The sequence below is a fragment of the Ailuropoda melanoleuca genome, chromosome 13 (genome assembly GCF_002007445.2).
Source record: "Ailuropoda melanoleuca isolate Jingjing chromosome 13, ASM200744v2, whole genome shotgun sequence".
In the NCBI taxonomy this organism is placed as follows: Eukaryota; Metazoa; Chordata; class Mammalia; order Carnivora; family Ursidae; genus Ailuropoda; species Ailuropoda melanoleuca.
The window spans coordinates 28572865-28587877 of record NC_048230.1 but is presented as its reverse complement, the minus strand read 5'-3'; the positions used below and the strand labels follow the sequence as shown (position 1 = coordinate 28587877).

The following is a 15013-nucleotide window of genomic DNA, read 5'->3' as shown; positions in this document are numbered from 1 at the left end:
TCCGCTATGAGCCTGCTTCTTCCTCTCCCACTCCCCCTGCTTGTGTTCCCTCTCTCGCTGGCTGTCTCTATCTCTGTCGAATAAATAAATAAAATCTTAAAAAAAAAAAAAGAAAAGAAAACTTCCAGGCTTGTAGAAGGATAAAATAAGATAATGGGTATGATGAAATGGGGTAATGTGTATGAACATACTTTATAAGCTATAGAGCACTGGGGTGCCTGGGTGGCTCAGTTGGTTAAGTATCTGCCTTTGGCTCAGGTCATGATCCGAGGGTCCTAGGATCAAGTCCTGCATTGGGCTCCCTGCTCAGCGTAGAGCCTGCTTCTCTCTTTCCCTCTGTCCCTCTACCATGCGCCGTCTGGCTCGTGCTTGCTGTCTCTCGCTCTCAAATAAATAAAATCTTAAAAACGAAACAAAACTATAAAGCACTGTTATTATGAACTGAGCACTGTAATTTTTTCATAGAAGTGCTTGTTTCTTGTAATACCATTTCCTTTCTTTAACTTAGAAATGTCAAATAAATGTAGTTAATATTTTTTTTAAGGTTTTATTTATTTGTTTGAGAGAGCATGAGTTGGGGAGGGAGAGGGAGAGAGAATCTCTCAAGCAGAACCCATGCCACGCATGGAGCCTGATGCGGGACTCAATCCCATGATCCCAAGATCATGACCCAAGCCAAAACCAAGAGTCGGATGCTCAACCGACTGAGCCACCCAAGTCCCCCAAATGTGGTTAATGTTTATCAAATGCCTAATATGTGTTGATGAAGACCCTATTAATAATTGAAATGCTCATTCTCTGTATTTAATTAGAATCTATTATATCTACTTAAATATTATTTGTTACTTTCTTTTTAAAAATATAGAAGTCATGTATGAATACATTCTCTTTTGTAGAAGATTCAAGGATGCCAAGTGATGGAGGGAAAAGTGAGAAAGGCTGTTTCCAATACCCCTTCTCTTTCCCTCTCCAGAGGTGCCAACATTTAAGTTATATCTTTATAGCGTGTTTTCCTTACATTTACATTCATATATATGTGCTTTTTAAGAAAAAAATCAGTGGAATTATACTACAGCTTATATTTTTCACTTGACAGTGTATCTTGGATAGCTTTCCATGTCAGTATATATTAAGTCTTCATTATTTTGGACAAATGCACAATATTCTAGAATATTATAACATAATTTAAAATGTAAGATCCATGAGAACAGGAACCCTGTCAGTTTTATATTCTGATATGTCTCTGGTGCCTGGAATAGTAAGTAATACTATTGTGAAAGTGTTTGCCTATTCCTCCCCGAGTGCATGTGAGAATCATTTTCTGGGGGAGATAGCTGGTTGTATTTTTGAAGACTGTGTTTAGTTAAATTGTCTTCTAGTTACATTGTCTTCTAGTTTCTAGTGTTGCTGGTGAGAGATACACCAGTTTTATTCTCATTTCTGTGCAGGTAACTTGTTTTTGTCTCCCAAAAATGTTCAAGGACTTCCTCTTTACCTTTAGTGTTCTGATAATTTACAACAGTGTGTCTAGACAGATGTGCGGTTTTTTCACTCATCCTCATTGGCACTCATTGAACCTTTTAAACTGCAAAGACACTCCTTTTTTCAGCTGTGGAAAACATTTTTTCTTCCGTCTTATTGTTTTTTCTCTATCATCCTTTCTCTTCTCTCCTTCTGAGACTCCTCTTGGGTCAGTGTTAAATTTCTGTATATATCGTCCATGCTTTTTAACCTTTCTCTTTCACTTTGTCATTTCATGGAATTTGGGGCAGTAAGGGAGATAAATAAGTATGTTCTGTTTGCCATCTTGAGCGAGTTTCCTGACATAGTTTCCTTTTATCCCATAAGGCTGACTTTTTACAAAATGTCTGTCATTTCATTTGTCTCAACAATCTGTTTCTAAAGGAAAATGAGTCATATTTTATAATAATCAATGGAAGGTTGATATTGCTTAACATACTTTTGTGTTACAGTCAGATTTTTTTGGAAGATACCGTCTTTTAAAAAAGTAGTGCCATTTAGAAATTAGGCTCACTTGCCTTGTGCTATTGGGAGCGAGCCCAGTCGCATTAAAAAATGTGTTGGTATCTCAATCACTCATCAGGTCCAGGCAGCTCCAAGTGCTGATAAAGGCCTTTATGCTTCTCCAGATGTCTGTTCTAAGTGTTAGCTCCAGGTGCAGTAAGCAGAATATTTGGAGCTGGCACATAGATTCTCAACCACAAAGTATGGCTACAAATCAAAGTTGTAGGACCTTGGTCTTCTAGAATCATGGTTCGCAAACCTACTTGAGCATCAGAATCACCTGTGGCACTTTATGAAAATATAAATGTACGGACCCTCTGTTGGACCTGTCAAATCAAAATCCTGAAGGGAGTGGGGATAGGCTTCTGTATATCTTTAAAGGCTCTAGAGGTTATGCTGGTATGCAGCCAAGGATGAGAACCACTGTTCTTAGAGACCCTCAGAATGTATTTTCTCCTCCTTGTGCCTTATTTGGGGGGGGGGGAGCTATCTAGCATTCTTTGGTACAAATGCGTCATAATTTACTTAACTGGTACCCTCTTGCTAGACTTTTAATTTGGTTCTAATCTTCTATTATCACAAATTACTCTAATAGATATCCTGACATATATAACTTTGCATGCATTTGTGGTTATATTCATGAGATAAATTCCTAGAAGTGGAATTGCTCAGGCAAAGGTTATGTTTGTGAATTTGAGAGAGATGTTTTTTGTCTGTGAAGAGACGCCTTTTAAGTCCTCAGGTATTACATTCTTAGACTGAAAATATCCTTACATCTTGGAAGTCCTTACGTTTTGTTTTCATTTCTAATTAGGCCAGTACTAAGGTGGAAGTGGACATGGAGAAAGCAGAGAGCCTGCAGGTGACAAGAGGAGACTTCCTTGCTTCTTTGGAGAATGATATCAAACCAGTGAGTATGGATATTGAGTGATGGATAAGCCAAAAAATAATCATAATTCAAGAGAAAAGTAAATGCCATTTTACTCAATATTCTGTAAGGTTATATCATACATACTTTTAAAAATCAGGAAATCTCAATATTGGAAGTGTCCAGTATGAGAAACATTTGCGCATTAATGCTGGTGGCTGGGTAATTTATCAGGACTTAATTGACATTATTTCTCATGATAGGGAGATCGCCATCTCATAACACTTGGTATTGTCAGAGTTAATTTTTGCCATTCAGTCGGATGTAAAATGAGATTTAATTTTGATCTTGATTTGTACATCACTGATTATTTATAAAGTTTAGCATCTTTCCATATGTTTATTGGCCATATGAGTGTCTTCTGTGAAATGCTATTCGTGTCTTTTGCCTATTTTTCTGTTGTATTGTTTATTCTTTATTTGGTCTGCATAAGTTCCTTATATATTCTTGACAATAATTATTTGTTGCAAGTATTCCCTTTAAAGACAAAAATCAGTTTGTTTTAGCCCTGTCTACTTTATGATTCTTGTGACTTTTAAATATAAAATAATTACTTTAAAGTTATCGAGTAATGGACATGATTTAATCTTTTGCTGCTGTCATCTATAATAATTACCAAAAATATAAGAGCCTGGCCTAACTGATTTATCCCAAGAATTTTTTAATGACAAATAATTTGGCTACCAGGAAGGGTAAACTAAGATAACTTAGTCAAGTAATTAATAATTTACTTTTATTTATTGCACGGGCCTGGGGTATAAAACAGAAAATAAAATGACAGAATAAGGAAGACTCCTACATATGGTTAGCCAGGGAGCGTCACCCCTTCCTGGTTCAGGTATCTTGCTGCTGCTGCTGCTGCTGCCGTGAGGCTTGGAGCATGTACTTGGAATCATTAGAGACAAAAGCCAGCCAGTCCACACAGTTCCTACAGTAGCCATTCAACCAGTGCTTCCTAGGCTCTTTATAACTTTTTATAGGGCCATTCAGTGTCCCGTATCCAGAAGAGGGAATGATATCTTTCTTCTGTATTCAGGAATCAGAAGTGTGTACAAGGACAAGAGGGTGTTCTGCAAGGGATTTGGTGGCAAAGTAACAGAGTAATGAGACCACCGTATACTGTTAAGAGACAGTATTACAGATAATGACTTTCTGTGAGGCTCAAGTTCTGATGTTAAAATCATTCCATATGTTGGGGTAATGAAAAACTGACTTTTTGAGGGATGTGATAATTTTTTGAAATTTGAAATTCTCAAGATATGTGACCCTTAGATTACGTTCGGTTGTTTTCCTACTCATTTCTTTCCTTGTGAACCTTATGAAAACACAATTCAATTAAGTCACTAAGTACTAACATCACTGACTCCTCTTGGGAGCTGGTTTGATGGGAGTTACAATGTGAAAGCAGAAGTTGAAAATGAGGGATGTGATTTAAGCTCTAATATGTAATGAACACACATAAGATTATTATATAGTGATTGCTTTTATTTCCTTTTTCTCATACTTCAGTCTTTCAGTATAGCTTCTCCTTTCTACCTCATTCTAAATTTTGTATTTACAAACCTAGGCTCACCTTGGTGCCATTTAACTTATGTCCCCTGCTACCAAGCCGATGTGGACAAGATCTTCTCATTACCATTTCATTTCCCATTTTAATCCGAGATCCCTACAGTCAGTGTGAGGATAGTATCTCCATCTGCTGAGCCAACTGCTTCTAAGTCCAAAACCTCTTTTTCTCTTTGTTCTTAACAGAAGGTCACAACCAACGTACTCCTTACAGAAGTAAACACATCGAAACTACCCTTTCTCAGGGATTATGAGGGCTTGGGCTCTTGTAGAATCTGACCCTAGAATCTATGTTTTTTTCCATTAAGTCACCCAAAATCACTCTCCCACCACTGGGTCAAAGGTTAAATGAGAAATTATAAAATAATGGGTTTTTTATTTTTGCTTTTATTTGCTTTTCAAGCTTTTTACATGAATATGCGATATTGCTCAACACTTTTAGTGTGTAGGAATTATTACTCATCTTTTATACCTTTAAGTATTTTAGTTTTTATACTAACACTCAAAATGCTTTAAATTATCCTTTTCCTGCATAGGCATTTGGCACAAACCAAGAGGATTATGCAAGCTACATTATGAATGGTATTATCAAATGGGGTGATCCAGTTACACGAGTTCTAGAAGATGGGGAGCTGCTGGTTCAGCAGACTAAAAATAGTGACCGCACACCACTGGTTAGCGTCCTTTTGGAAGGTGAGAAAGTATGAGGAGATGGCATTCAAAGTTAAAAAAAAAAAAACCCAAAACACAAAAAATAATTTTACAAAGTTATTTAGCACATTCCAGAAAAATGAATTATTTTCCTTTCTAAATCTATTCATGATCTAAAAATAGTAATCCAGTCTATGTGTCAATATTGTGCATAAATTAAAATTTTCTTGGGGTAGAATGTTACTGATGAATGATAGCAACGAGTTTTCTTGTGGAATCGTATCTAAATTTCTGTCACTTAATAGACTGCTACCACAGAGTACTTGAGTCAATTAAATAAATATTCACTGAGTGCTATGTTATGTAACAGACTGTATGATAGCACAAAGTACTTGATTCAGTGAAGTAAGTATTCATTGAGTAAAATGTTTTAGGCATTGAACTCGTTGCTGGGGATACAAAGACATTCACAGAATTCAGTCTGGTCACAAAAAAAGACATGTAAACAAATTCTTAACTGCAGTATATATGTGTAAAGGTGTGTGTGAATGCCAGTCATTTTGCCCAGGGATGATCAAAGAAAGCTAAAGGTGGTGTTTAATATAGACTTTGAAGGATTAGTTAGGATTTTACCAAGTAGACAGAAAGGCAAGGACATTCTATTCAGTAGTTACTTGTTTATAGTTATGATTAGTACAACGGAAAGGTTTGGTGAGTCCACATGACAGAGGAACCTAACTCCTTCTGAAGTCCGGGAGTGAGGGCCTCCTGAAACACATTAACCCAAGGCCTGAAGGATGAGGAGAAGCTGGGCCAGCAAAGTAATCGGGAAAGATGTTCGAGGTAGAGGGATCGGCATGTGAAAAAGACCTGGGTGGGAAGGGAATGAAACAGAAAGGGACGTTGGCTAGCCATGAAACTGAAGAAGTAGACAGGAGCCAGTTCATACACAACCTTGTAGACCATAGTAAAGATTCAGTCTGTGTCTGAGGGGCAATGAAGCCATTTGTAGGGTTTTAAGCAGTGAAGTGACATGATAAGACTTGTATTTTCAAAACCTCACAACTGCTTTGTGGTAGAGAATAGATTAGAGGGTCAGAAAAGATACAGGATAAACCAATGGTTAGAAGCAGTTGTATTAATGCATCTTAATGAGAGCTGATTGTGGTTTAAAGTAACATAGGGTAGTGGAGATGGAGATAAGTAGACCATTTTGGGAAATATGTAGGAGAGAGAATAAAAGAGACTTCATTATGATTATTAATGATTAATCATAATTAAGCCAACATTCTTTGAACTGTTACTTCCTAGTCGCTCTGCTGGCACTTTACACTTATTATCTTCTTTAAACCCCACTTCAGTCTTCTGAGGGCAGATGCTTCTGTTAGGCCTATTTGGTAGATGGGGAAGCTAAACTTAGAAGTATTAAGTAACTATATTGAATATGGAGAAGAGTTATCAAATATAATCGCCAGGTTTGTAGTATACATGGCCTGGTAAATGGTGCTGTTTAGTAAGATTGGGAACACTAGTGGAGAAGCAGATTTCAGGAAGAAAGATTATGAGCTCAGTTTTGGATATGTTGAGTTTGAGGTTCCTGTTGGATAATTGAATTGGAAATGTTGAGCAGCCCATTGGATATGTGGGTGCAGAAGAGAGGTCTGGCTGGCAGTATTCATGAGTTATTGAATCCATGGGAGTTGGGTGAGATTGCTTACAGAAGGGGTGTAAGTTGGAAAGGAAGGGGGGCCTAGAACTGATCTCTGAGGTGTGTCAACATTTAAAAACCAAGTAGAGCAGGAAGAGTTGACAAAGGAGACTGAGCAAGAGGTAAGAGGGAGATAGAGAATGAATTGCAGAAGTCAAGAGAAGTGTTTTTTAGAAGAGGAGTTATCCATTGTATCAAATATTCCTAAGAAGCCAACAGAGAAAGTGTCTGTTGGATTTGGTGACATGGAGGTCATCGGTGACCCGCATGGGAGCCTGTTCCATGTAATGGCAATGGAAGCCAGAGGGTTTGTTTGAGGATGGAGGACGATGAAAAGTGAAGGTGGCCAGTGTAGATAATTATTTTGAGTATTTCCATTTTGAAGGGAGAAGAAGGAGTGGTATTGAGGGATGTGAGTCCAGAAAGAGTTTTTTGCTCTGTTTATTAAACTGTTAGGTAGACTAAAGCATGCCAGAATGCTGTTGGACAGACTGTAGGGAAGAGGAAGACGTGGAACAGATGAGGAAGAGGATACAGTCAGTGTCAGGTTCCCGAGAAGATGGGAAGGAAGAATTGGTTGGTTTATGGATGGAAGAGGGACACATCTTCCATTTCACAGAAGGGAAAGAGGAGATGTCCAAATACAGTTAAGTTTATAGATTTGGTTGCCTTTATGAGAAGGCCTAACTAAATCTTTAAAATTTTAGCTTTTTAAGTCACATTTGCTTCTGTAAGGCAGTTTTTCCCTGTCCCCAATGTCATCTCCTAAGAAGATCATATTTTTTTGTTAGACATATAAGATCGTATTTTTTTGTTAGACATATGATTTGATGGAACTAATAACATGAGTACAGATATGCATTCTTTCTTTTTGAATGCATTCTTTTTTTTTAAGAAACAAAACCCCTGCATTTTATATATTTAGCCAGAAGTTTGAAAGATTAAGACTGTGAGAAAGAAAGAAGGAATGTATTTCATCATACCTTTGAGAAATGCTAATCAGTTCATTAAGTTTAGTTGCTAATAAATAAGAGAAAACATGTCTGCTATGAAACTGTGTCAGGAAATGTTAATGAGCAACTAGTTGAGACCTCAGTACATTGTGGATAAACGTTTAAACTTGTTTTATTCCCCTTTGCTTAGGTTGGCTTTTTTCCCCTGACTTGCTTCTATCTTTACGCAGGCCCTCCTCATAGTGGGAAGACTGCTTTAGCAGCGAAGATTGCAGAGGAATCCAACTTCCCCTTCATCAAGATCTGTTCTCCTGATAAGATGATTGGCTTTTCTGAGACAGCCAAGTGTCAGGCCATGAAGAAGGTATCAAGATTTTTACTTTCATTTTACTCTCCTGTCTCTCTTAGATACGTGTGTGTACACATGTCCTGTATATCTGTCTTTGTACATGTAGATCTGTAAAAGCCATAGCAACTATGTTCTCAAGTGAGCTGAATTATCAGCAGAATGTGGGGGGAAACAGTGACCGTTTTAGGTAGATTTAACTTTGGAATGCAGTCTTACTAGCATTTATCTTCCAAATTATGAGGTTTTTTTTTAAGATTTTATTTATTTGTTTGAGAGAGAGAGACTCCCTGCTGAATAGGCAGCCCGATTTGGGGCTCAATCCCAGGACTCTGAGACCATGACCTGAGCCGAAGGCAGATGCTTAACCAACGGAGCCACCCAAGCGCCCCCAAATTATGTTTTGTTTAATACATATTACAGTTAATTCATTTCCTAAGTTTGTATTGACTTGATTGAAAGAAAGATCAAGTTAAAAGTATTTGAGTAGAGGGGCGCTTGGGTGGCTCAGTCAGTTAAGCATCCCACTCTTGAGTTCTGCTTAGGTCATGACCTCAGGGTCCTGGGATTGAGCCCTGTTGGGCTCTGTGCTCTGCACTGAGTCTGCTTGTACCTCTCCCTTTGCTCCTTCCCTTGTTCACTTTCTCTCCCTCTCTTTCTCTCTCTCAAATAAATAAAATCTTAAAAAAAAGAAGTATTTGAGTCAAGTGGAGCAAATTCATATAGGATTTTTTTTTTTTAATCAGTGTACAAAATCACACTGTTTGGGGTCAATTAGGTTGACTATGTAGTTTGGGAAAGAACAGAGGTACATCATTGGAAAGATATTCTCAAAACCCCTACAAAGGGGTGGTGGTCTGTTAGGACAGTCAGAGTCTGCTTGGCAACTTAATGCAGCCCCCATCCTTCTTCCTTTCTCTGAGTGCCATTTGTCACCTTCTTAATGCAGCTGCTTTGAACCATCAGTGAAAGTTAGAGCCACATAGAATAGAATCCTAGAGCTGAAAGTACTCTAAGACCGCCTGGTCTATCTCTTACGTTCAAGCAAGTGCCATATATGGCTTCTAGGATAGTAAGTGGCTACTCTTTAAAAGTCACTGATGAAGACATAATGACTGTTTCATGTCACTTGGCAGCCTGTGTTCCCACTGATATTCTGATTTGGTATACTCCCAGGCAGTGAAGAAGTTATTTTTTTATATCTAGTTGAAGTATTTCTTTTACTTAAATCTGATTTTTCATGCTTGATCTTTCATAGGTGTGAACTGACAGTTAAAGAGATGTGGGAAAATCAGAATTGGAGAAAAGAGCTTTGAGAATTGGGGTGCTGCCTAATAAAGACAGCTCCAGAGTTCTTTTTTTTTTTTTTTTTTTAAGATTTTATTTATTTATTTGACAGAGAGAGACAGCCAGTGAGAGAGGGAACACAGGCACCGGGAGTGGGAGAGGAAGAAGCAAGCTTCCCAGCGGAGCCTGGAGCCTGATGTGGGGCTCGATCCCAGGACCCTGGGATCACGCCCCAAGCCGAAAGCAGACACTTTAACGACTGAGCCACCCAGGTGCCCCAGCTCCGGAGTTCTTTAACCTTGCTCCTAGGCCCCCACTTTTTAGAGATAGAGGATACAGTTACTTTAGGTTTTTTTAAGAGAAAAGACTGAAGAAGAAAGAATATTTTAAAAGAAGCAGACTCCAAAAAAATGAAAGTTTGAGAAGTTAGCTTCTTGTTTGTGCAGATGGCAGAAGATTGTTCCCGTAGCATGCTTGAAACGGGTGCAGGGGGCAGAGCTGGAACCAGGATTCTTGCCTGTACCATCAAGATAAATATTCTTTGGGATGCCTGGGTGGCTCAGTTTGTTAAGCGTCTGCCTTTGGCCAAGGTCACGATCCCTTGGGCTCCCTGCCCAGTGGAGAGTCTGCTTATCCCTCTCTCTCTCCCTCTGCCCCTCCCCTTGCTCGTGCTCTCTCTCTTACTCACTCTCTCAAAATAAACAAAATCTTTTTAAAAAGATAAATATCATATATAAAAGTCTTTGAAGGTGGGTGTGAAAGAGAGGGAAATGTTGCCAGACAGAAAAAGAACTTAAATATCATAGTCCGTTTATTCTGTGTCTGAGGTGAAACCAGTAGTATCTCTCCTTCTGGGGAAAATCTAGACAGAATCACTAGAACCAGAAACTTCCCTAATGTAGGTGGGGGTGGCTTTTCTTTGTTTTTTGTTTTTTCCCCTCTAGAGGAAACCTAAACAACTTCCTCTGGTCAAACTTTAAATAATAGCCCTTGGAATCCGTGGCCATTGAATGTAGCGTTTAATTGCACAGCTAATTCTGTTCGCATTTCCCTAACTCCATCTAGTCCTTGTATTTGTTCAAAAGTAGTCGTCTCCTTTGCAGATGGTAAATTACTTCAGTGCTTTTCACCAGCTGCCAGCTTCTACCTCAGATGTACTCTGAGATGTGGGTGGAATGGTCCTAGTTTTTCTATAAAGTTTTAAAAAAGCACTTTAGGCTCCTGCAGATCAAAGCTGCTTTGTAAGTGTGAGATATTATCATTTTTATTATTTTAATCTCTTGCAAATTGACTTGAGGGGGGAAGGTAATATGTGCTGGGTTTAGAGGCTTAAATGGTTAAATTAATGGCTTAATAACTCATGATTTAATCTTTAAATTGTTAAAGCCTTTCAAGGTAGAGTTTTAGATGAGTGGAAGGCTAAGGAATAGAAAAATAAGTGTCTATACAAGCTTATTCAAAATTGTTTCGATTCATGATTCACTGTCTGGATCATCCATACACCCTTAAAGTTACAAAAATTATTTCCATGTCACCAGTATAATAAATTCATATTAGACTTTTTTGTTTTCTCTGGGGGGAAAAAAAGGCATTCCCTGTAACTAAAGTACAGGAACAAAAAGTGAAGCATAGGTGTCTTAGAAATATATTAAAAATATTGCAAAATCTTTCCCTGCAAATAGTTTTCACATTGTTGCCTAATGATAGGTTGACAAAAGCCTGCGGGCTCAAACCAGTCTAAAGGTGCTAAGTCTTCCAGGCTGCTTTTGAAAATGAAATATAAACGCCATTCCTCAGTATTTCTAGTCTACCTCCCACTGCTGTTCTCTTCCCTTCATTTTTAGTGTTAGGATGGGAAGATATTTTCTTTCTTTTTTTTTTTTTTCAGAGCACAAGCAATCTATAATTTTTTATCAGTTCTGAAAAGACATTTTTTTTCTTTTAAGTGCTGCTCCTCCCCAATGATGCAGCTTTTCTAATCACAAAAAATAATTTAGAAAATACAGAAAAGAGCACAGAAGAAAAAAAAAAAGGAGTCCATATTTGTCCTTCAATTTTTTTCTATAATCAGACACATACACACATATTGTTTATTGGGGATCACACTGGACATACTGTTTTAAACCCGCTTTTTTCACTTAATATATTATGGCTCTTTTTTCAGTGTCATTAAAATGTATCTCAGTATTATGTTAATAGCTGTACAATATTCATTTAAACCCGTTTTGCTGGATGTTTAGTTTGTTTCCAGTTTTTTTCACAATTAAAAATAATATTCTGTAGAACCACCAAACTAGGGAAATCACTACTCCCCATTGTCTTGCTAGATTTTTTAAGAGTAGCATCATATTTTAATGGCTGAGAACTTGGGCTTAGGTTTCGAAGAGATCTGCCTTTGAATCCCAGCTTCACCACACTTACCAGGTCTTATAGTCACTTAACCTATAAGCCTCTGTTTTGTTGCCTATGAAATGAAGATAATATTCAGAATTAAGTGAGATGATAATCTATGTAAAGTATCATGCTGTGCCTTGGGATATCTTATGTGCTCAATAAAGTGTAGTGGTTATTTTTACATATCACTATTACTGTATATACATTTCCGGTTATTTCCTTAGGATAAATTCTCAGAATTGGGATTGCTAAAGTAAAAACATTAATATTTTGAAGATTTTTGATAAAGATTGGTATCAAAACTCTTATGTAAAAATACTGCTGATTTATAAAGTCCACCTCTTCAAAAAGTTGTACCAGTTTACACTTGCAGCCCCATCATGTGAGTGTTTATTGCCTTGGACTCTCACCCACACTTGATTTTATTAAAATATTTTTTTTTTGCCAGGCTGCCTGGCTGGCTGAGTCAATGGAGCGTGTGCCTCTTGATCTCGGGGTTGTGGGTTCAAGCTCCATGTTGGGTGTAAAGATTACTTAAAAATAACATCTTTAACAATTAATTAAAATATTTTTTGCCAATTTGAGAGGTAAAAGATTAGCATTTAAAATTATTTCTTCAGCTACATTTTAATGATGAAGTGCTCAAGTTAAAAGATTTTTTAAGTGGGGGCGCCTGGGTAGCGCAGTCCTTAAGCGTCTGCCTTCGGCTCAGGGCGTGATCCCGGCGTTGTGGGATCGAGCCCACATCAGGCTCTTCTGCTATGAGCTTGCTTCTTCCTCTCCCACTCCCCCTGCTTGTGTTCCCTCTCTCGCTGGCTGTCTCTCTGTCAAATAAATAAATAAAATTTTTTTAAAAAAATTTAAAAAAAAAGATTTTTTAAGTGTTTTATAATGGCAATAGTTTGTGAAACTCAGAAATATTATAATTTCATACAATTTAACACATTAATTTTTCTTAAATTGAGGTGGTCTGATTTATTGATTCATAGAACATCTTTATATACCCTTTTATTACTTAAACCAAGAGGTAAGAGTTTTTGTTAGTAGAGAGGGTCATTCAGCTTGCTTTAGTGAGTATCTTAGATTTAATTGTAATTAAGCTGTTGCTTCTTATTCACATATGGATGATGCTAAAATACATGAAAGTAGTTTATTTTCAATTAATTTAAATTCTACCTTGTACTTCTCGTAATTTGCTTAATAAATCCTTTCTCCATGGATAAACTCCTCAACACTGCCATTATCCTCACGTTGGGGGGCGGGGGGCGCGAAGATACCACATGTTCCATTAAGATGTTTGAAGGGTTTACAGATCTTCTTCTCCCCCATTTTATGTTTGTTTTCCAACTCTGTTCTGTTTTTAAATTTTAGTTCCTTTATCCATATTCACATCTTTATTTTTTAAAAATCTATTTTACTCATTATGTTAGTGGCATTAAATGAACAAAAGAACAGAACAGTAGAGTTTGATTTTAACTAATTACCTAATTTTGATGCTTTCTGAGTGCACAATCAATACAGAGAGGAAATAGAACAACCTGACGTGACTAAATTGAACAAAATTAAGTAGGAATATCAGTGACTTATAAAACTATACCCGTTAATAACATAATATAGTCTTGTTTTTAAAGGACTGAAAATTAATGGAAGAAATTTTCCTTTCCACTAGCTTTTCAAGAAGGAAATAATCTTCTTTGAATATCCTCCTGTAAATCCCACTGCAAATTGTAGTCTGTACAGAACAGAATCATGGTGCCTAATCCTCCTCTTTTCATGGTTTAGTCCATACAAAGAGCAGAGCTGGAAATTGGATCTTTTGACAGCAGTTACTAAGCAACAGAATTTGGATGTTTTTGGTTAACATCCTAATATATCATGTAGCTGATTTGTCGAAGTTTGTGCATGTATTAACTGAGAGAAGTGGGCACTCCGGAAGTGACTACAGGTCCCCGTACGGCTGGGGTGTGGGCGCATGTTGTTGTTTTGTTTGATACACTTTGTCTCTTGGCGTTTGTTTCTCTTGGGCACACAAAGGAGGACGGTGCAACCTTTAGTAGAACTTTCAGACCTTGTGACTTTTTATATTATTAAGAATACCCCACTCTGTGGTTTGTGTTATGTAAAAAATGTAAGAATTTTTCCTGAAAAGCAGGGAGAACAAATGAGGGATTTTAAGGTCATTCCAGGAAGCTTTAGTGCTTTGCCAAAAGTTTAGGTCCACTTCCTGAGGCAGTTTCATTAGAAGACAGCTAATGTTTGGTCTACTCCCAAGTTATTTTTAGAAACTAGAGATTATTACTGATAGCACCGATTTGAATTTGCTCATTTACGTTTTTATATGCTACCAAATATGATTAGGGTAGGCTTTCAACTAATTGCTGACAGATTTACTGCATTAGGGATTTTTCTAAGTCGTCAGATTCCTACTGTCATCAGATTCCTACTAACTAGGTACTTCACGCCAACCACTTCAGAATTGAGATGAACTCTTTCAGCCCCAGAAGAACCAGAGAATTTGGCTTCACTTACCTCAGAGCACTAATGAGGTGATAGAAAATGGGGGACGGAATCCACTTAGAACACGCTTTGCTGTGGTTTGTGATTCTGAAAGGCCGGGATTAACATGGAGCTAATGTTGGCGTGTTCCCATTTGTACTCATGGAGACTCCAGAATTGGCAGCTCCTGCCCTTCCCCTCCACACAGGTGGCTCCTTGCTCATCTGTAAATTCCAAGAGTGGGCTCAGTGCCGAGAGCGCTTGCAGGGTCCTCGAGGACCGTATTCAGACCTGCCCCACGCCTCCCTGTCCTCCGGCTTGCGTAGTGCATGTAGCACGTTCTTGCCTTCAGCCCAGCTCCTCACACTGGTTTGTCTCTTAGGACCTCATACTTACCTTTGCACACAAGAAGGGTGGTACCAGGGAGCAGAAGTAGACTGTGGGATTCTCTGCTTTCTAGAGCTACTATTCGTCTTCTAGAATAGACCTCTCATTATGTCCATGTTGACTGATGCCACTCTTTCACACACTTTTTCTTTCTTCGGTTCTTCAGATTTTCAGACTTCTCCCCAGCCTCAAAACTACATATACTGATAATTTTACCTGCCTGATAAAATTAGGATGACCAGAGATTCCGATTTGCTTTGAACAATCCTGGT

General features: G+C 37.9%; 1 protein-coding gene across 1 annotated transcript in view; it reads left to right on the top strand.

The window, feature by feature from the left end:
- The window catches only part of NSF (N-ethylmaleimide sensitive factor, vesicle fusing ATPase), a 117403-nt gene that overhangs the window by 67116 nt on the left and 35274 nt on the right, over positions 1–15013 (top strand). The window contains exons 12-14 of the mRNA XM_019809479.2: positions 2840–2935; positions 5056–5212; positions 8062–8195. Coding sequence (XP_019665038.1) covers positions 2840–2935; positions 5056–5212; positions 8062–8195 — 387 coding nt within the window. The remainder of the gene's footprint in view (positions 1–2839; positions 2936–5055; positions 5213–8061; positions 8196–15013) is intronic.